Source organism: Neomonachus schauinslandi, chromosome 11 (assembly GCF_002201575.2).
Source record: "Neomonachus schauinslandi chromosome 11, ASM220157v2, whole genome shotgun sequence".
Classification (NCBI taxonomy): Eukaryota; Metazoa; Chordata; class Mammalia; order Carnivora; family Phocidae; genus Neomonachus; species Neomonachus schauinslandi.
The window spans coordinates 95,748,807-95,770,443 of record NC_058413.1 but is presented as its reverse complement, the minus strand read 5'-3'; the positions used below and the strand labels follow the sequence as shown (position 1 = coordinate 95,770,443).

Sequence of the window (21,637 nt, the reverse complement as noted above, 5' to 3'; positions counted from 1 at the left end):
GGGAGAGGCACTGTTAGTAACCAGACCTAGCGACTGAAGTGACCGGAGGGTGGTAGGAGGTACCAGGTAGAAGCTAAACTGGAAAGGCCCTAGTAAAGAGAGGAGACCTACAGACTAAGAAAGGATGGGATCAAATTCCGTAACATCAGTGGGTAGGGTAAAACAGCGATCTGTTCACAAATTAGAAGTAAGGGAGTCTTGGAAGATGTTAGCCTATGCAGGGCAAACATAGATTCTCTAGTTCAGAAGGTTATATAAATTCATGGGCAGCACCTCACTGCCTGGCACATAGTAGATACTGAAAGAATGGATTTGGTGGGGGGCTCCTGGGTGGCTCAGTTGGTTGAGAGTCCTACTGTTGATTTTGGCTGAGGTCATGATCTCAGGGTCCTGGGCTCCATTCTCAGTGGGGAATCTGTTTGGTATTCTTGCTCTCCCTCTCCCTCGGCCCCACCCCTCACCCCTTAAAATAAAAAAAAATAAAAAAAGGAATGGATTTGATCTCTTAAATGATTGTATCCAGTGTGTCTCCTCCTCTGTGTGCTCAGTGCCACTTGCCTTATTTCAGGCTGTCGTCGTCATCTCTCTGCCCTACTACCAGCACCAGTGATCTACAGCGCAAACCTGACCATCCCATTCCTTTGCCTCGTACTCTGATGACTTCTCATTACTTAATGGGTTAAGCCATTCTCCTTTCCAGGCACTTTGCCCTCAGAATCCTTTTTGCTTTATGTTTTGTGGTCCAGCAAGGCCAAACCACTAGAAATCTCTCCATGCTTTTGTCTTGGTAGTTTCTTTCTTTCTTTTTTTTTTTTTTTTAAGATTTTTAAAAATTTCTTTTAGAGAGGGAGCATGTGAGCAGGGGTGGAGCATGGGGGGGAGGGACAAGCAGACTCCCTGCTGAGTGGGGACCGCCCCCCTCCACCAACACGGGGCTCAATCCCAGGACCCTGAGATCATGACCTGAGCCAAAACTAAGAGTCAGATGCTTAACCGACTGAGCCACTCTGTCTTGGTAGTTTCTTTGTAATTTAGTTGAGTTTTCATTTCCTAGGAAACCTTTCCAGACTGTTTGTTCCTGCTCCCCCCACCCCCAGTTCACATGTGTTCACATGTGTTGACCCCAGTCATCATGTCTAGGTCTGCCTGGGTGTCTCTGAGACCCTGAATGTGTCTGCCATAGAATGAACCACCTTGGAATATTTTATTACATGTATTTCCTGGTATGTTGTCAATTCCTAGAAGGCCAGAGCCGCTATACAAAATTGAGCACACAGTAATTACTTTGAATGTTTGACTGGAATTGAAACAACTTCAAAACAGGAATTAATAAATCTATCTATGCTTTATCAATAACGGGCAGTTGAGGAAGTCTGGAATGAATTGTACAATTTTGGTTTTTTGAAGTGGACAGGTTTTTTGAAGTTTTTTCAGGTTTGAAGTTTTTGAACCCCTTATAACAGGTTCCTTGGGTCCATTTTAAGAGATTAATTTGAGGGTTGCCTGGGTAGCTCAGTAGGTTAAGCGTCTGCCTTCGGCTCAGAGGTCATGATCCCAGGGTCCTGAGATCGAGTCCCATGTCCGGCTCCCTGCTCAGTGGGGAGCCTGCTTCTCCCTCCCCTCTCCCTCTACTCTTCCCCCCTGCTCTCATGTTCTCTCTCTCTCAAATAAATACATGAAATCTTTAAAAAGAGATTAATTTGACCTCTAAAGCAGTTTTATGTTCTTAGATTTCTGTCTGTTCATGAAAATTTATTGGTAACTCCTGGAATATTAGGGAAGCCGAATAAAAAGATAAGTGATTTTTACTGGATTTTTTTTTTTTTGAAGACTTTATTTATTTGCAAGAGAGGGAGAGAGAGTACAGAGGGAGAGGGAGAAGCAGACTCCCTGACTGAGCCACCCAGGCTCTCCTCCTGGATATGTTTATTTGAAATTAAAATTACCCTTTTTCTTCATGCAATTTTATAGATGAATAATACCTTTTTTTTAAAGATTTTATTTATTTGACAGACAGAGATACAGCAAGAGAGGGAACACAAGCAGGGGGAGTGGGAGAGGGAGAAGCAGGCTTCCTGTGGAGCAGGGAGCCCGATGCGGGGCTCGATCCCAGGACCCCAGGATCATGACCTGAGCCGAAGACAGACGCTTAACGACTGAGCCACCCAGGCGCCCCCGATGAATAATACTTATTGTGGAGAAATAGGCATCACATTCAGTGTTGATGTGGGTACAAATTAGCCCATCTTTTGGAAGGACGCTTTAACACCTATCAAAATGTATAATGGTCACAGTTTGAACTAGCAATTCCAATTCTAGGGATTTATCTTAAAGGAACACTCAGATAAGCACACAAAGATGTGGATGCAGTTCTTATAGCATTATTTGCAATAATGGAAAATTAGAATCAACTCACATGTCCAGCAGTAAGAATTTATGATATGTCTGTGTGTTTGTATTCTGTTTCTGCCATAACAAATTACTACAGATTTAGCAGCATAAAGCAGCACAAATTTATTCTGTTACAGTTTTGAAGGTCAAAAGTCCACCACATGTGCCATCCAGCTAAATCAGGGTGTCAGCAGGTCTGTAGTTCTTCCTATAGGCTCTAGGGAAAGATCCATTTCCTTTTTCATTAGGATTTAGCAGAGTTTAGTTCCTTGCCAGTTGTAGGATTAAAATCCCCATGTCCTTGCTGGCTGTCATCTCATGGTATCCCAGCTTCTAGTGGTCAGCCACACTCTTTGACTCCTGGATTCCTTTCCTCTTCCTCCAGCCCTATCTGTCTGAGGTGCTCTGCTTTTAAGGACTCATATCATTAGATCGGGCCTATCCAGAGAGTCCAGGATAATTCCCCCATCTCAAGATCCATACCCTCAGTCACATTAGCGAAGTTCCTTTTACCAAGTAAAATAACATATTCACAGTTTCTGGGTTTTGGGGTGTGAGTAAACATCTTAGGGCGGGGGATAGGGCATCCTCATTCTGCCTCCTGTAGTCCACATAATGGAATGCTCTGCAGAATGAGTTCAGTTTACGTATACTTAAGTGGAAAACTGTATAATGAATACTAAGTTTAAAAAATAATTGTATACTATGCATAGTATCACCTTATTTCTCTAAAAAAAATTATTTTAACATGCATAGGGGGGGAAATTGACTATCCACTAAACTGATATAATTTCTGAGGGCACAAGTTTAGAGGACTTGAATTTTATGGGATATTTGAATGTTTTACAATAAACATAGTACTTTTGCAAGGTGTTCATGATGCTGGGTAAGAGGCTCTATATTGAGTGCTGTAAGTATTGAATGAAATAAGAAACCTGAGACAGGCCTGCAAGGAGCTATTAGTTGTATTTGAGAAGAGAACATGCATGCAGGTGAAACTATTTAACACAGGCCGACAGCATACATTGTTTTAGATATTTGGGTACACACGCTAAGTGTTGTAGGACTTAAAAGAAAAAAATGAACCCTTTTTAACTGTAGCTCATCTCTATGAATGATTTTAAATGTACTCATTTAAATAAAAGTAATAAACGTACACTGTAAAAATTCAAATAGAGAAAAAACAGCTTCGTGCATTGTGCTCTCAACTTGGCTATTCCGGAATTTAGTTTCTTAATGGACGTTCCTATTATTTCCAGACTTACACAGACTGATACTCTTTTCAGGTCTGTAGGGTAAATTCCTAGCAGTGCAATTGCTGGATAAAAGTGAATGTACATTTAAACTCTTTGATGGAGGAAAGGATGTAATTATAATTAGGGGAGGGGCACGTGGGAATTGTGCAAAGACAGTGCTGCTGCATTTCTTAGCTGCACGGTAGGTACTACGTGGGTGTTTATTATTCTTTGTGTGAATAAAATATTTTATAAAATATTTAACTTTTTTTGAGTAGATAACTAAAATTTATCCACAAGTTTTTGTCCTAAAATCACTCCTGAAGGTATATGAGACTAGGGGGGCTGCCTGATTTGTCGCATCCTGGGTAGCTGTCGTTGGGGTTTTTTTTGTTGCTGTCTTATTTCGATTTGTTTTTAATGCGGTCATTCTACTTATTACAAAATCCAAATGACAAACGCATATGGATTTTTTGGTAAGTTTAAAAGACTTGCTAGAAGGCTGGCAGAAACCTTGGCTCCCTGCCTCTGCCGCCTTCACCTCTTCCATGGGCCCCACTAAGATTTGTGGGTTCTTAACACCTTTCACACCATATACATAAACTGCTTTCTCAGTCATCTGTTCACTTCAGGTGTTGTAGAAAAGGATTGATTATCTCCCTCCTTCCCACACCATATCTCCCCACTACGGTTATTTGAGTGTTTTTTGGCCAAATCACTATTCAGTGTGTATATGATTTTGCTCCTTACTGTTCCAAGCAATACACAATGATGTAATTGCTGTTGTTTTCTCATACGACCTTCTGCTTTTCCTGGGATAACTGCTATATGTATATATAAAAATAAATAATATTTTAAGATTTTGCTTATTTGAGAGAGAGTGCGCACAAGCAGGAGGAGGAGCAGAGGGAGAGGGAGAGAATCTCCAGCAGACTCTCCACTGAGGGGGGAGCCAGATGCGGGGCTTGATCTCACGACCCTGTGAGATCATGACCTGAGCCAAAATCGCAAATTGGACACTTAACCGACCGAACCTCCCAGGCGCCCCAAATTGCTTTATTTTTATTTCCTTAGTTTTCCATTTGTACCTGTCACTACCAGGTCTTACCAAGCTGTCTGACATCCTCTCAGTATAATTTTCTATGAAGTAAATTCTCTAAATACAGTAGATACTATATAACATATGATGGTGACGTGGGAAACATGGCTCCCACGTTTTCCTCTTTCTTGCTCTACTTCCTTGTTTGGGTGAAGTGTGTCTTCAAAAAGGTGAGAGGTAAAATTTTTGAGACGTTTGATATCTTAAATGTCTTTGTTCGGCCTTCAAACTGACTAGTTACACAGTGCTAGGTTGAAAAAAACTCTAAATTGTTATGGCTTCACTTTGCTTCTAGGTTCTAGTGTATTTTTGCTATTTGGTGCCCCCTTTCCCTCTATCCCAAGAAGCTTTTAGGTTATTCTCCTTATCCTTGATTCCTTGAAAGCGTAAGGGCAGGGTGCCTGAGTGGCTCAGTTGGTTAAGCCACTGCCTTCAGCTCAGGTCGTGATCCTGGAGTCCCAGGATCGAGTCCCACATCGGGCTCCCCGCTCAGTGGGGAGTCTGCTTCTCCCTCTGACCCTCTCCCCTCTCATGCTCTCTCTCTCTCAAATAAATAAAATCTTTAAAAAAAAAAGAAAAAAGAAAAGGGCGTTTTTTGGTTTGTTTGCTTGTTTGTCATGGGTTTTTTTTTCCTTCATTGGGCTGGCTATGCAGTGAACCCTTTCTGTATGGATATTTATGTTCCTTAGGTCATGGAACCATTCCTGTGTTATTTTTCTGATCATTTCCTCTCCACTTGTGTTTTTTTCTCCTTTTCTGGAACTTTATTATATGTTGTAGTAAAAGAACAGTGCAAGGGTCGGTTATGATGTTGAGCCACAAAGAGTGTGATTAGCTCAACCCTCTGCACTTCAGGAAGGGGAATGAGCAATGGATGGTGAGAGGGGTTGATATAGGCAGAGAGGGGCGCCTGGCTGGCTCAGTCGGTGGAACGTGCGACTTTTACCTTGGGGTTGTGAGTTTGAGCCCCACATTGGGTTGGGTTGGGTGTAGAGATCACTTAAAAATAAAATCTTAAGGGCGCCTGGGTGGCTCAATTGTTTGGGCGACTGCCTTCGGCCCAGGTCACGATCCCGGAGTCCCGGGATCGAGTCCCACATCGGGCTCCCTGCTCGGCGGGGAGTCTGCTTCTCCCTCTGACCCTCCCCCACTCATGTACTCTCTCTCTCTCTCCCCCATTCTCGCTCTCTCAAAATAAATAAATAAATCTTTAAAAAAATAAATAAATAAAATAAAATAAAATAAAGTCTTAAAAAGAAAAAAAAGGCAGAGAGGGCTTTTCCAGTTGGGAAACAACCTGAACAAAGGCAAGGAGGTAGGAATTCTAGAGTCGAGACTGGTGGGAAAATGGGAGTTACTGGTGGGTGGTTTTTGAGCTATTTTGTATTCTAAGGATGGCTAAGCTGGTAATGGTGAGCATACGGATTTGGCGAGATAAGAAACAGAATTGCAAGAAGGTGGTTTTAATAAATCAGATCTGAGATTGGTAAGCAGAATGGAAAGGCCGATAAAGATATGAGACCCTTTCATGAAAGAATCAACAGGATATAGTGACTGGCTAGAAATTGATGAAGGGACAACCTAATAACTTCTCACTGTGCTTAACCCTTGAGGTGTCCTAGCTGTTCATGCTACATCACTCACGCACCAGGGACATGGAGCCGTTTTTCTTAAGCATGAGTAAAAGCAGGTAGCTTTGATGAGGGCTTTCTTTGCCTTCATTTACCACCCAGCATTAATTATAGGACTGAGTATGTGAATGGTTATCTTTCTGTCATCTTACATAAGTGCTCATAATACATATTTGCCTATATTCCATCTGTATTGCTCCCTGGGAGAGAATGCAAATGCCAAGTAGCATTTTGTATGAATTATGCATATCTCTTGATCGCTTGCCTGGACAAGCTTATCAGCCATTCATCACCCTGCTACAGGCTCGGAAATGGGAGAGGTTATACATGTATTGCTTCGTCTAATTTGGCACCTCTTTTTAAGAACACAAATTGATAGGAAATATTAATCCCTTTAAATTACTGAATTGAAATAACATTTCTTCAGAAGGACTCGAGATGCTTTTTAGTGATACTGTTGATTCTTTTCCTCTTAACATCTTCATTTTTTTCTTTTTTTGTCATGATAAGCCACGGAGAATTTCTCCTCTTTGATCTCTTTCATTGTTCTGTGCCTTTAAATGTCATTTTCCCACGTAATTTGTTGAGAGGTGAATGTCTGCTCCTTCCTTTTTATATGGGTTCCTATTTTTAATTTTGAAAAGATTTTTTTTCTTTCTCTGAAGATGAGGAGGTGGAAAAGTGTAATACTTGTTTTCAGTTGTAAGCTAGGAAGCTTTTTGTAGCACAGCCATTTCTAGATACTTGCCTGTAGCTTGCATCTGCTCGTAGTAGTAGTAGTTCTGTGATTGAGAGCGCCCTCTTATGGTGACACAGAAATAGTTCAGGAAGGCTGACCTATTGGTAGTTACAGTTAGTGTTCATACAGTACTTGCTGTCTACAGCTTTAGGAGGAGTTGAAAGATGCCACTCCCTCATACAAGAATAATCTATTAGGAAATTTTATTTGTGTCAGGTGGAACGGCCTCCTTCTCCGTTTTCCATGGCCCCACAAGCTTCCCTTCCCCCGGTGCCACCACGACTTGACCTTCTACAACAGCGGGTATCTCTTCCTTCAAGTGCTTCTGGTCTTGGAACTGCTTCTAAGGTAAGACGTTATCCATTTCTACAGTTTTCTGGTTCTTTGTTGTGGATTATAGTGGGTTTTTTTTAAATTAATGAGTTTTGATTGATTTGCTTTCCTCGTGCTTCCACAGGTAGCTTCTGGCTCCCTTCATAAGGACAAACCATTACCAATACCTCCCACACTTCGAGATCTTCCACCACCACCCCCTCCAGACCGGCCATATTCTGTTGGAGCAGAAACCCGGCCACAGAGACGTCCCTTGCCTTGTACACCGGGCGACTGTCCATCCAGGGACAAACTGCCCCCTGTTCCCTCTAGCCGCCTTGGGGAATCATGGCTGCCTCGGCCAATCCCCAAAGTACCGGTGGTTGCCCCAAACTCTAGTGACCCCTGGACAGGTAGAGAATTAACCAACAGGCACTCACTTCCATTTTCATTGCCCTCACAAATGGAACCCAGAACAGATGTGTCCAGGCTTGGAAGCACATTCAGTGTGGATACCTCCATGGTGAGTCCTGTCTTTGACATTTTTTAGCCTATTAACAGATATTTTTGGATGACATTTAATGGGTCAGAGTTTTGTGCAGGATTCGGAGACAATGAAACATCCCTACCCTCAGACGTGTATATACCCTCAAGAAGTATATTACCAGAGCAGATAAAGCATGTTTGTAAATACCCCAGTAGGTATGTGTGTGTACCTGTGTATATATGTATATATGGCTGGACTCATGTAGTATAAATGAGTATTAGAAACAGAAAGCGTTTAAGTTGTAGAGAGAGGAGAGATTATTTCCAAGTGGAGCAGTCACGAGGGCTTTATGGAACAAATGGCATCTGAATTCTAAGTGTTCTTTCCAAAGTGAATAGTGTTAAGGTCAGAGGTACGATGACACAGATGCTTGAGGTACATTGTGGAACTAGAAGTAGTTTAATTTGAGTGGAGCAGAAGTTTTGTATGTCAGAAGAGGTCTAGAAGGGGGCATTAATACTAGATTAGAGGATTTTGAAAATCCCATCAAGGCCAAAGGAATTTGAATTTATTTGGTAGGAAGTGAGCATTTGAAGGTTTTAAATTAGTGGAGTGACATGAGCAAAATGACATGAGCAAAGTGATTTACAGAGATAAATCTAATAGTAGATTATCTACTAATAAGTGGATTGCTAAGAGAATAGCTGGAAAAAAGGTTAGCGGTTCATTGTATAAGCATGAGATAAGGGGTCCAGACCTGGGGGTGGGGCGATTTATTTTTCTTTTGTTGGTTCATTTGTGTATGTGCTCCACAAAATATCCTACCTTCACAAAGTTTACATTCTAGTGGAGTAAAGGCAAACATGGTAAGTTAAAACAAAGGGCATTGGATGCTGATGAGAGCTGTGGAGAAAAACAGTGGAAAAAAAGGGATATCGGGAAAGTTGGGGTGGGGGTACGTGGAGGGATGGGGTACAATTCTGAGCAAAGATATGGAGTATTGGTGAGAGCGAGCCGTGCTGATTCTGAGGGAGACCCTTCCAGGATGAACGGGAGGCAGGTGAGTTGGGGAGAGTATAGCGCTAAGTAAGCAAGAGGGAGAATGCTCTAGTGCACATTTCATTGACCTGCTTTCTCTTGTGTATGTGAGCAGTGTTCTTTCTTATGTGCTACACAAATAGTTGAAGGTTAATTAGCAGTGTAACTACATAGTAATGCTGCCAGTCCCCTTCAGACAAATGAAAAAAAAAGGCGGAGAGACCAACTTGTGAGCCATGAAGTTGAGGAATATGGTGGGGCCCTTACATGAACTGGGTACTTCTTGGTGGCAAGAGAAGGGGGGTGGTCACTTACAAGTGGCATCGAATGATAGGCCGTCTAATTCGTGAGAATGAATTAGGTCAGGCTTTCTGGTGACCTCACTGTAGAAATAGGTATAGATTTTTAGAGCTAGAAAGGGTATTTGCATAGACAGCCAATTTCCTCAAATCTTCTAGAATCAAAACAAAAACCCCCATTTCCTTGGCTCTTTTTAGATCTCTGTCTTCCTCACCCTGACATTTAAACTTTTTTCAGCGCCTGAAAGCAGCTCTGCTTTTGGTCAGACGTAATAACCCCTAAGCACGGCATTGAGAGTGGGGTCGGGGTCTGTATTACTGTTCTTGTTATTTTGACTAGGTTGGAGAAGTAAGAGGAGTCACTGAGTTGTGTTAAGAAGGTTCTTTCTCACCAATTTTCTTTCCAGAATGTGAATAACAGCCCATTAGCAGGTTCAGAGTGTGAGCACCCCAAGATCAAACCTTCTGCATCTGCCAATGCCATTTATTCTCTGGCTGCCAGGTAAGTCCTAAGGCTGTGTCTTGTGGAGCGGATGTGCTCCTGCCAATTCAATTAGCAGCTTACTCACAGAACGTAGAAAACCCAGAGCAGTATGAAGAAGAAAGTAAAAACTGATCTGTGTTTGGATCAGTTCAAAATTAGAGTTTCTGTTTTGGTCTCATTCTTCTTCTTTTCTCTGTGTGCATGTACATAGATCAGCCTTACTGGGCTTCACAATTTTATTAATCTTCTCAAAGAAGCAGTTTTAGTTTTGTTGACTTTTGTAAAAAAAAAAAAAAAAAAAATTCTTAATCATTCTTACAGGGGCGCCTGGGTGGCTCAGTCGGTTGGGCGGCTGCCTTCAGCTCAGGTCATGATCCCAGGGTCTTGGGATCGAGCCCCGCATCGGGCTCCCTGCTTGGCGGAGAGCCTGCTTCTCCCTCTCCCTCTGCCGTTCTGCCTACTTGTGCTCTCTCTCTCTATCTCTGTTAAATAAATAACAATCTTTAAAAAATCATTCTTATAATTTTTAATTTTAATTCTTAATTCTTAGGTATCTGTATATGTATGGTAAAATACACATCAAATATACCATCTTGGGGCGCCTGGGTGGCTCAGTTAGTTAAGCGTCTGACTCTTGATTTCAGCTCAGGTCATGATCTTGGGGTTGTGGGATTGAGCCCTGCATTGGGCTCCACGTTGGGCATCGAGCCTGCTTGGGATTCTCTCTCTCCCTCTGCTCCCACCCTCCTCCCTCTCCCTTTCTCCCTTTCTAAAAATGTATACATATACCATCTTACTAATATTTATAAGTGTAAGGTTCAGTGATATTAAATACATTCACAATATCAACCATCACCACCATCCATGCTCATAACTCTTCATCTTGTAAAACTGAAACTCTGTACATACTTAACAGTAGCTCCATGTTCTTCCCTGGCCCAGCGCCTGGCAGCCACCATTACACTTTGTCTTCAGGATTTTGACTACTCTAAATACCGCCCATAAGTGAAACCATACAGTATTTGTCTTTTTGTGACTGGTTTAATTTACTTACCATAATGTTCTCACCAATGTTGTAGAATATTGCAGAATTTCCTTCCTCTTTAAGGCAGAATGATGTTCCAGTGTATGTATATACAGTAGTACCCTCCCTTATCTGCATGGACTACCTTTCAAGACCCCCTGAGGGGCGCCTGGGTGGCTCAGTCGTTGGGCGTCTGCCTTCGGCTCAGGTCATGATCCCAGGGTCCTGGGATCGAGCCCCGCATCAGGCTCTCTGCTTGGCAGGGAGCCTACTTCTCTTTGTCCCTCTGCCTGCTGCTCTGCCTACCTGTGCTCTCTCTCTCTCTCTCTCTCTGTCAAATAAATAAAATCTTTTAAAAAACATATACAAGGGGCGCCTGGGTGGCTCAGTCGTTAAGCGTCTGCCTTCAGCTCAGGTCATGATCCCAGGGTCCTGGGATCGAGTCCCGCATCAGGCTCCCTGCTCGGCAGGAAGCCTGCTTCTCCCTCTCGCACTCCTCCTGCTTGTGTTCCTGCTCTCGCTGTCTCTCTCTCTGTCAAATAAATAAATAAAATCCTTAAAAATATATTAAAAAAAAAAAAAGACCCCCTGAATGCCTGAAACCCAAGGGTAGTACTGAACCCTTTATGTACACTGTTTTTTTCTATACATACATACATGGTAAAATTTAATTTATAAATTAGGCATAGTAAGAAATTAACAATAACTAATAATAAAATAGAGCAGTTATAATAAAAGTTGTATGAATGTGGTCTTTCTCAGAATACTACAGTGTACTCACCCTTCTTGGGCTCATGTGAGATAGGCCTATGTGATAAGATGGAGTGAGCGGAGTGACGTAGGTATTGGGACATAGTGTTAGGCCACTGTTCACCTTCTGATAATACATCAGAAGGAGAATCATCTGCTTCCAGACCACAGTTGACTGTGGGTAAGTAAAACCACAGAAAATAAAATTACAGATAAAGGGTGACTGCTGTACACGTTTTGCTTATCCACTCATCAGTGGATGGACACTTGGATTGCTTCCACGTTTTAGCTATTGCGATGATGCTGCTGTGAACAGGGGTGAACAGATTGTCTTCGGGGCCCTACTTGCAATTCTTTTGAATATATACACAGAATTATATATAGAATTACCTTGGATCACAGGGTAATTCTATTTTTAATTTTTTGAGACACCATCATACTGTTTCCCATGCCCTTTTTGTGGCATCTTTAGGCTTTTTTACATTTGACATCATACCATCTACAAACAGGGAGATAATTTTTCTTCTTTTCCAATATGGATGCCTTTTATTTCTTTTTCTTGCCTAATTGAGCTGGTTAGAAATTCCAGTACTGGGACACCTGGGTGGCTCAGTTAAGCATCTGCCTTCAGCTCAGGTCATGATCCCAGGGTCCTGGGATCTAGTCCTGTGTCAGGCTCCTTGCTGAACGGGGAGCCTGTTTCTCCCTCTGCCTGCCGCTCCCCCTGCTTGTGCTCTCTCTCTCTCTCTCTCTCTGACAAATAAATAAATACAATCTTAAAAAAAAAAAAAGAAATTCCAGTACTGTCTTGAGTAGGAATGGTGAAAGTGGACATCCTTGCCTTGTTCCTCATCCTTCAGGAAAAGCTTTCAGTCTTTCACCATTGAGTGTGATGCTTGTTGTGGGCGTTTCATATATGGCTTTTGTTATGTTTAGGTACTTTTATTCCTATTTTAGTTGAGTGTTTTTGTCATAAAAGGGTGTTAAATTTTGTCAAACGCTTGAGATGATCGTGTGGGTTTTTAAAACCTTTTGTTGATGTGGTTATATTTATATTAATCAATTGTCATATGTTGAGCCATCCTTGTGTTCCAGGTATAAATCCCACTGATACATAACGATGTATAATTCTTCTTATATGCTGCTGAATTCTTTTTGCTGGGGTTTTGTTGTGGACTTTTGTATCAGTATTCATAAGGGATATTGGTCTGTTGTTTCCTTGTAGTGTCCTTGTCTGGCTTTGTGTCATGATTGTGCCATCCTCGAAGAATGAATTAGGAAGTGTTCCCTCTTCAGGTTTTTGGAGCAATTTGAAAAGAATTGGTATTTGTGGGGCGAATGGTGGTTCAGTGAGTTAAGCGTCTGCCTTCAGCTCAGGTCGTGATCCCCCTCTTCAGCGAGGAGCCTGCTTCTCCCTCTCCCTCCTCCCACCTCCCTCCACTCTTGTGTGCATGCTTTCTCTCTCTCTCTCTCAAGTAAATAAAATCTTTCCAAAAAAAGAGTTGGTATTCATTTTTTATTAAATGGCAGCATTCACCAGTGAAGCTGTCAGGTACAGGGCTTTTCTTTGTTGGCAGATTTTTGATTACTGAATCCATCTCCTGTAAGTCTTTTAAGATTTTCAATTTTTTGTGATTTAGTCTTTTTTTTTTTTTTTTTTTTTTGATGGGTATTAAAGAGGGCACGTTCTGCAGTGATTTAGTCTTGGTAAGTATTGTGTTTCTAGGAATTTGTTCATTTAAATTACACAGTGTTTTGACATGTAACTGTTCATAGTACTCTCTTAAAAGCTTTTTTATTTCCGTAGAATTGGTAGTAATGTCTCCACTTTAATTTCTGAGTTTTAGTAATTGGAGTCTTCTCTCTTTTTTCTTAGTCCATCTAGATAAAGTTTGTCAGTTTTGTTGATCTTTCTGAAGAACTAACTTTTGGTTTCATTGATTTTTCTCTGTTGCTGTTGTGGGGGTTTTTTCTCTGTATTTTATTTACTTCTGCCCTAGTTTTCATTGCTTCCTTCCTTCCATTAGCGTTGGGTTTAGTTGGTTCTTTTTCTAGTTCCTTAAGTTGAAAGTTAGGAGATCTTTTTTGATTTTTTTTTTTTTTTAAGATTTTATTTATTTATTTGACAGAAAGAGAAAGAGCGCACAAGCAGGGGGAGCGGGAGAGGGAGAAGCAGGCTTCCTGCTGAGCAGGGAGCCCGATGCGGGGCTCGATCCCAGGACCCTGGGATCATGACCTGAGCCGAAGGCAGATGCTTAACCAACTGAGCCACCCAGGCGCCCCTCTTTTTTGATTTTTAATGTAACCATTTGGTACATCATGTTTTTTTGTATTCACCTCTAAGTGTTTTCTAATTTCTTTTGTAGTTTCTACTTTGATCCATTGACTGTTTAAAAGTGTATTGTTTGATTTTCACAATTTTGTGGAATTTTCAGTTTTACTTTTGTTATTGATTTCTAATTTCATGCCATTGTGGTCAGAGAAGATACCTTATATATCTTTTAAAATCTATTCAGACTTAAAATTTGTGGCCTCATGTATTGTCTATCTAGAAAATGTCCCTGTGCACTTGAGAAGAATGTGTATGTATGCTGTTGAGTAGAGTGTTCTGTTTATGTTTATTAGGTCTCATTGGTTTATTATGTTGTTTAAGTACTGTTTCCTTACTTCTGTCTGATTCTGTCCATTATTGTGGGTGAGGTATTGAAATTTCCAACTATTGGGGCGCCTGGGTGGTGCACTTGGTCAGGCGTCCGACTCTTGGTTTCGGCTCAGGTCATGAGATCAAACCCCCACGTCAGGCTCCAAGCTCAGCACAGAGTCTGCTTGAGGATTCTTCTCATTCTCCCTCTGTCCCTCAACTCCGCCCCCCCCCGCCCCCATGTGCACATGTTCACTCTCTCTCTCTCTCTCTCCTTCTCTTTCTCTCAAATAAATCTTTTTTTTTTAAGTTCCTTTATTCAGTACATTATTATTTGACAGGTTGTGACCTATTTTTTCAGTATCATAAATAATACTATAGTGAATATTCTTGATTATTTCCTTAGGGAAAATTCTTCGAAATGGAATTTCTGAGTCCAAGGGTATGCATGTTTGGTTAAATATTTTTGGTGAATTAGGGGCTCCTGGGTGGCTCAGTCGTTAAGCTGCCTTTGGCTCAGGTCATGATCTCAGGGTCCTGGGATCGAGCCCCGCATCGGGCTCCCTGCTCGGCAGGAAGCCTGCTTCTCCCTCTCCCACCACCCCTGCTTGTGTTCTCTCTCTCCCTGCTTGTGTTCTGTTTCTCGCTGTGTCTCTCTCTGTCAAATAAATAAATAAAATCTTTAATAAAAAAAAAAAATTTTTTTTGGTGAATTACACTCCGGAAAAGTTGTACTAATTTCTTATTTCTAAAACTATATAAGAAAATACCCATTTCCCTATGTTTTCGCCAATACTTGGTATTTTTTCTTAATCTTTATAGGTATTTCCCACGAATAATTTATTATGAGAAGTTGTTTTTTTTTTAAGATTTTATTTATTTATTTGAGAGAGAGAATGAGACAGAGAGAGAGAGCACGAGATGGGGGAGGGTCAGAGGGAGAAGCAGGCTCCCTGCCGAGCAGGGAGCCCGATGTGGGACTCGATCCCGGGACTCCAGGATCATGACCTGAGCCGAAGGCAGTCGCTTAACCAACTGAGCCACCCAGGCGCCCTTATTATGAGAAGTTTTAAGCATAGAGTCAGGGTGACAGATTTTTACAGTGATCATCCATATACTCCCCACCTGGCTTCTACTATTAGCATTTTCTTATCCTTGTTTTATCACACATTTCTAGCTATACTTTTTTTTTTTTTTTAATCTCTACACCGGGGTCGCCTGGGTGGCTCAGTCATTAGGTGTCTGCCTTCGGCTCAGGTCATGATCCCAGTGTCCTGGGATCGAGCCTCGCATCGGGCTCCCTGCTTGGCGGGAAGCCTGCTTCTCCCTCTCCCACTCCCCCTGCTTGTGTTCCTTCTCTCGCTGTGTCTGTCAAATAAATAAACAAAATCTTAAAAAAAAAACAAAAAAACAAAAAACAACTCTACACCCAATGTGGGGCTTGAACCTACAACCCTGAGATCAAGAGTTCCACGCTCCATGAGCAAGCCAGGCGCCCCTCTATCTGTACTTCTATCCATCCATCAGTCTATCTTTTTGGACACATTTCAGAGCAAATTGTAGATACTAATACATTTCCACCTCAAAACCACAGCATGCAGTGCACAAAATAACATGAAGACATAAAAAAAAAAAAATCTCAAGTTAGATTATAGGGACTGTCTGTGTTAGGTTTCTGTAGCATTTAAGGGTCTTACAATCAATCAGCTGTTGCTTTTGTAACTGGGAAAAATAAACATTGAGTAAACACAGGCGAATCCAGTAGGTGCTCCTTCTAGTTACAGAGTGTTTAGGATGTACAGAAACAGTAGAAAGAGGGAGGGAGGAGATACCGGCTTTAGCTCACATTCCCAGGAGCAGTTGGGTGAATGTGTGTGTGCCTGTGCGCATGTGTGTGTTTCTTAATTTGTGCATTTGTTTTGTTTTCTTGTTATTTTTGTGTTTGGTTTCAGGGGGTGGGTAGCAGGAGAGGTTTTGGTTCCAGAGTTTCTGGGTGAGAGCTCTGGGTGTAACTGCAAGATCCCTGACACAGGAGTCAAGATGGGAGGCCTGGTCTCAGATTTGGTGCTAAGCTACCAAGGACCTGATCTCTTTATTTCAGATGTTTCTTACATCAAACGAGGAGAAAAGGTGTTTATACTATGAGATAACCTATGAGAAAGCTTTTGACAAGCTGTCTACTCTTTGAAACTGTAGGTAGATTCTAGAATAGGGATTTGGCAGCATACTGTCCGAGAGCCACCGCTGCTCCTTTAGGCCGGCGAGAGAGAACCTGGTGCTCCAGCCCTGGGACGGGGACTCCCGACTTCTTTGGGGACTGAGACTAACGAGTATCAAGTACTGCGCCTGTATAACCCATCTCAGACAATGTAGCTGCATCTGTGGTCAGCTGAGAGCAGAAATCTATCAGTGCCTTTTGTAATAATGCCCTTTCTTGGCCGGGAGAAGTAACAGTTCCCTAGGTGGCATCCTTTCTGCTCTGTCAGATTTGAGTCGTGCCCTGGTTGAAGGCACTCATTTCATACTTGCAAGTTTTGCAGCTTGTTCGTTGTTTTCATTTTCTTTCTCTGTCTTTTATTCTTCCTCTTCCAGGCCTCTTCCTGTGCCAAAGCTGCCCCCTGGGGAGCAGTGTGAAAGTGAGGAGGACACAGAGTATATGACCCCCTCCTCCAGACCTCTAGGGCTGCCGAAGCCAGATGGGAAACGGCCTTTGGAGACAACCCAGAGTTCACGGTAGGCTCAGGACAGTCCCATCTGGGAATTGGGGTGACGCCACACACCTGCCTGGCTGCTGCGTGTGCAGTGTCATCCAGCCAGAAGTAAAGCAGAAAGATGTATGTAGCCCCTGATGTTTGGCCTCTTGCAGCTATAAGCAATTCCACTTACGCTTCCTCACCGTCACAGTCATTTCGGAAACACGCCTCTATTAGAAGAGTCAGTCTTGGGACGTTTGTTAGTGATCCTGGCAAAGGAGCATTGTGTCCTCTTGATAGACTCTGGGTCTGGAATAGTGAAGAATAGATGAGTCTTAATCAGTTTGCAGGTAACAGAGTTCTGTTTCTGAAGATCCTCTGCCCCTTCCTTCTGGTTCAGAGTGTGTGATTGTGACCAGCCGATCGATAGCTGTACATACGAAGCGATGTATAATATTCAGTCCCAGGCAACGCCATCTGCCACAGAGAGCGGCCCCTTCGGTGAGTAGCCGTTCTGCCAGTTAGAAAACCATTGCTGTGTCATAGGAATGAGACAGCTTGATCTTAGCAGAAACTCTTTTAAATAATTTCCTTTGCAAAATATCTTTGATCCATGGGCAGCAAAACCCTCTCCTCTCTCTTATTTCCCGTTCCCACAGCAAGTTCCCTTTGTGCCTTTTCACCCTTCCAGGGCCTAGAGACACTTGGGTTATAGGGCCTGGGCCTGCCGTGCTGGCAGCTCCCTTTTATTTCCTTGGCTTTTTAGCATTGATGAAATTCTTTTGTGTGTGGGTGGTGAATACTCCATTCCCATATCAGCTAGCTTCCCAAGGGGAAAGTTCAAGAAGGCAGCACACACAGGCCCTTTGGCTGCTCCTCCAAGGCAAAATGCTGATAGAGCTGTTGAATGGATGCTGTAAGATGGCGCTGAGCCTTTGCGTCGGCGGCTGTCACCGTTGGTGGGGGTAGCTCTCGCCCCGTCCGGGAAAGCAGAGCTGCGGGACTGGTACAGACTGCGTTTTCTCTGTCCTTTTATGTCCACCCACAGGGCCTCACCTGGTGGTTGGCCCGGGCTAGACGGTTGGTAACTTCGGGGCTGTACGTGCGGGAATGAGTGGGTTTCCCTCGAGCTGCGTTAGCGGACGCGGTGTGTAAGGAGATGGTGATGGCACACACTTCCCTCCATAGGTGAAGGGAATCTGGCCACGGGCCACGCGGGCGCCGGCCCCGAGGGATCAGAAAATGAGGAGGACGGCTACGACGTCCCTAAGCCGCCGGTGCCAGCTGTGCTGGCCCGCCGGACCCTCTCCGACATCTCTAACGCCAGCTCCTCGTTCGGCTGGTTGTCTCTGGAAGGCGATCCCACCACACGTGAGTCTCCAGGCCGCCTTGCGTTTGCGCAAGGTGTGAGGGCAGCCCTGGACGGTCAAGGAGTTGCTGCGTGGCTCCTGGTTTCCGCTGCAGCAGAGGTGATGGCCTGGCGACAGCGCCTGTCACCAGATGGTAGTCTCTTTCTCCATGGGAGGAAAAGCTGGCCCTAGGTCCCAGTTAGGAAGTTAACCCGGAGTCTGATTCTTTGGGGTTCTGCCAGACTTAGAACTAAGAGGTTGTTACTTAAACCCTGGCTCCTCCTGGCTGGCGGTAGGTGGGACTTCTGGTGCTTCCGAGTGTGTGGTAGGATGCTGATAACGACGCCTGGTGGTCCAGAGCACGCCTTCCTGACTTCCGGGCCCTGTCGCATTGCCAGGCCGGCGTGCTGGCTCTGGAAGGCACACCAAGTGGCCTTGACCGTCCAGGGCTGCCCTCGCACCTGTGGCTGCCTGGGAGCGCGGCAGCCGGGGTGGCCGTCCCTTTGGAAACTGAGGCTCGCACCCAGGACAGCTGGTGAAAGCTGGACAGCATCAAGTTGCCCAAACAGGTGGTGGCCCCACCCACCCAGCCTCGCTTCCTGCGGCTCCATGGCCACTCAGGCTTGCTTCTGTTTTCCTCCTTTGTCAAAGGAGAAGGTTAGTGTCTTCTCTGGCCCCGTCTGAAACGTTTTAAATCATCCAGGCACTGCTGTGCGTGAACACTTGTTGCCAAGTGTGTAAAGCAGGACGCGGACACAGGTGTCTGCGCTGAGGACAGCAGTGTTCCTGTCCGTGCAGCAGGTGCGTGGTATATTTAGAAGGCTGCTCCTGCCAGGAGGAGGAGGAGGAGGAGGCTAGCTGCTGAAACCCTGGAACCTGTAAACCCTGGCCCTTTGAGAGCCCAGGGGCCCTGTTACAGTAGGTCAGCCTGATCCTGGCACACAGTTGTTCTTTTTTTATGTTTTTTTTTTTTTTTTTAAGATTTTATTTATTTGAGAGAGAGGGAATGAGAGACAGAGAGCATGAGAGGGAGGAGGGTCAGAGGGAGAAGCAGACTCCCTGCCGAGCAGGGAGCCCGATGCGGGACTCGATCCCGGGACTCCAGGATCATGACCTGAGCCGAAGGCAGTCGCTTAACCAACTGAGCCACCCAGGCGCCCGGCACACTGTTGTTCTTGCTGCCGTTGAAGGAGGGTTGCCCCCGGATCTGCAACTCTTTTCTGTTTGATTTCTTCTAGACTTCACTGAGGGTTCCCAAGTTCCTGAAAGGCCCCCCAAACCGTTCCCTCGGCGAATCAACTCGGAACGGAAAGCAGGTGGCTGTCAGCAGGGCAGCGCTGCCGCGGCCGCCTCGCCACAGCTCTCCAGTGAGATCGAGAGCCTCCTGAGCCAGGGGTACTCCTACCAGGACATCCAGAAAGCCCTGGTCATTGCCCACAACAACGTCGAGATGGCCAAGAACATCCTCCGGGAGTTTGTCTCTATCTCGTCTCCCGCCCACCTCGCCACCTAGCCCAGGCCGCTTCGCTGCCGTGTCAGAGGACCAGTGAGCCGGCGCTCTCCCCGGGGGCCCTCGGAGGGCAGAGGCTCCTTTGGAGACGTCACAGTGAGGTCTTGCCCTCTCTGTGGGATTCCACGTCTGTGGTTCCAGGATTTCAAGGCAGTGGAATGAACGTGGAGCAGCTAGTGTGTTTTATTATCTTATCTTTTTGAGAGTGGATTTGAAGGTGTCCTTCAGTCCCCACTGCGAGTGTGGATTTTTATTAAACGGTTAGCCTACCGGGGGAACAGCCCAGAAAGTGGTGGGAGAAGTACTGTGCTGTAAATCCTCCTGGGGGACTTCGGACTTCCCTGGGTTAAGGATGTGGTTGTGTGTCTGTCTGTCTGTCTGTCTGTCTGTGGTGGCGTGTGCCCTGTGATTCTAAGATGAACCTGCTGTGTGTGTTAATCCCGGGCGGGGACTTAGCACAAGAGGTGTAGGAAGGAATCGTCTAAAGACTTCCATCTGCTGTGCTGCGAGACCCAGCCCCGGCGTGTGGTAGAACTCCAGCATCCCGTGCGGCCTGGATGATCATCCCGTGGCTCGAGTCTTGTATTTTTAGAACACCCTCCCTCTGTCCTTTCCCCTGCCTCCTGCCTCCTCCTCCTCCTCTGTCATTGGCACTGGGCTTGCTCTGACCAGCCTCACTGAAGCCAAGTGGCTTAGAGGATGTTCTTGATTACGTGTGGTGCTGTTGGTTGGTTTGGTAGATCGGTGGGACACAGACTAGGACTTTCGCTGTATCGTTATAGTCCTGTTTGATCCTCGCGGCTGACGCTGGTCCCTCGGAAGCACTGTTTCTACAGGAACATTGCATCTGTTACAGTAGGATGTTTTCATTACCCTAATTACACAATGACTGATTGGAGCTAGAGGCCTTCAGGTACATTCCATGCCCTCCCCAGAAGACCGTCTGTGGGAGTCCGTTGCCTTCCTGCCAGGTTGTGTGTTCTCATGTAGGTCATGGGTGTTTCTCCTTACTGGGAAGGGAAGAACACTTGTTTCCAGCCTGGCTTTCCGGCCTGAATACCACAGAACTTTGAGGAAGCTTCATTCACATGCTGTTTACCTTGTTAGGCAGAAGATGCACAAAATAGGATTAATCTGTTTGGTTTTTCTTCCCAGGGAATTAATTCCAGCTTGTGTGGGCGTCTCCCTCGGAACACGAGCCAGGTTATACTTTCAGAAGAGATTTTAGTCCTTGCCCTTGAAGGGGAGGGGCTGGCACCCGTGGTAGCACAACATTTTGCTGGTAGTGAGCACCAGGCCTCCACTGGGTGCCACCGACGACGTGGTTTTCTCTTGTGCCCGTGGCTCTGCGAATGGAGTGTCTCCTCCCCTCCCCTCTTCACGCTAGTCCTCTCTGCTCTTCCCGGACCGTGTTCTCCGCGGTAGTCACACACCCTGTAGTGTGATACACGAGTTCGCAGGGGTCAGAGACAGGAGGTGAAAAGCCCAGCAGCTGGTGTGAGTGCAGGTTTGTGCGGAAAATTTGGAGTCCAGCCTGGGGCAGCCATGAGTCGGTTCCCGTAGGTGCTGCGGAATGAGCCCCGGTCAGTGCAGTGCTGACTTGCCTAGCAGGCCGTACCCCACCGCGGTGTGTCAGAAGCAAGCCACTCTGACACATCTACCCTCCTCGAAATCCAGATCATGCTTTTGGCTTTAGATCCAGACAGAAATGAATCTCTTGAGGTATGGTTTCTTTCCCACATTTTTGTCTGTGGAACTAAAACCTTTTCTGACTCTTCTCTTGGCTTTCAGCTGTTCCTAGACCTTTTGGCTTTAAGCTCCTGCCTCAGAGCCATTTATATTCCCAGGGTAGACGGTACTGGACCTCTTGTTGATTGGCCATGGCTCCCCAGTGTCTGCTCAACATGGTGGAGAGCAGCACGGCCCGCCGTCAGGTCCGGGCGCTGCTGGGAGCC

At 44.8% G+C, this 21,637-nt stretch overlaps 1 protein-coding gene and 1 non-coding gene across 2 annotated transcripts in view; both read left to right on the top strand.

Moving 5' to 3' along the window:
- CBL (Cbl proto-oncogene) overlaps positions 1-19,745 on the top strand; it is a 76,049-nt gene extending 56,304 nt beyond the window's left edge. Inside the window, exons 10-16 of the mRNA XM_021696339.1 lie at positions 7,312-7,443; positions 7,553-7,930; positions 9,639-9,733; positions 16,723-16,863; positions 17,224-17,324; positions 18,012-18,194; positions 19,411-19,745. Of these exons, the coding sequence (XP_021552014.1) occupies positions 7,312-7,443; positions 7,553-7,930; positions 9,639-9,733; positions 16,723-16,863; positions 17,224-17,324; positions 18,012-18,194; positions 19,411-19,685 (1,305 nt within the window). The 3' untranslated portion in view covers positions 19,686-19,745. The remainder of the gene's footprint in view (positions 1-7,311; positions 7,444-7,552; positions 7,931-9,638; positions 9,734-16,722; positions 16,864-17,223; positions 17,325-18,011; positions 18,195-19,410) is intronic.
- LOC123326321 lies at positions 9,005-9,134 on the top strand. Its single transcript, XR_006541025.1, has one exon. It is a non-coding gene; the product is annotated as a small nucleolar RNA SNORA19 (small nucleolar RNA).
- Positions 19,746-21,637: the final 1,892 nt, after the last annotated feature.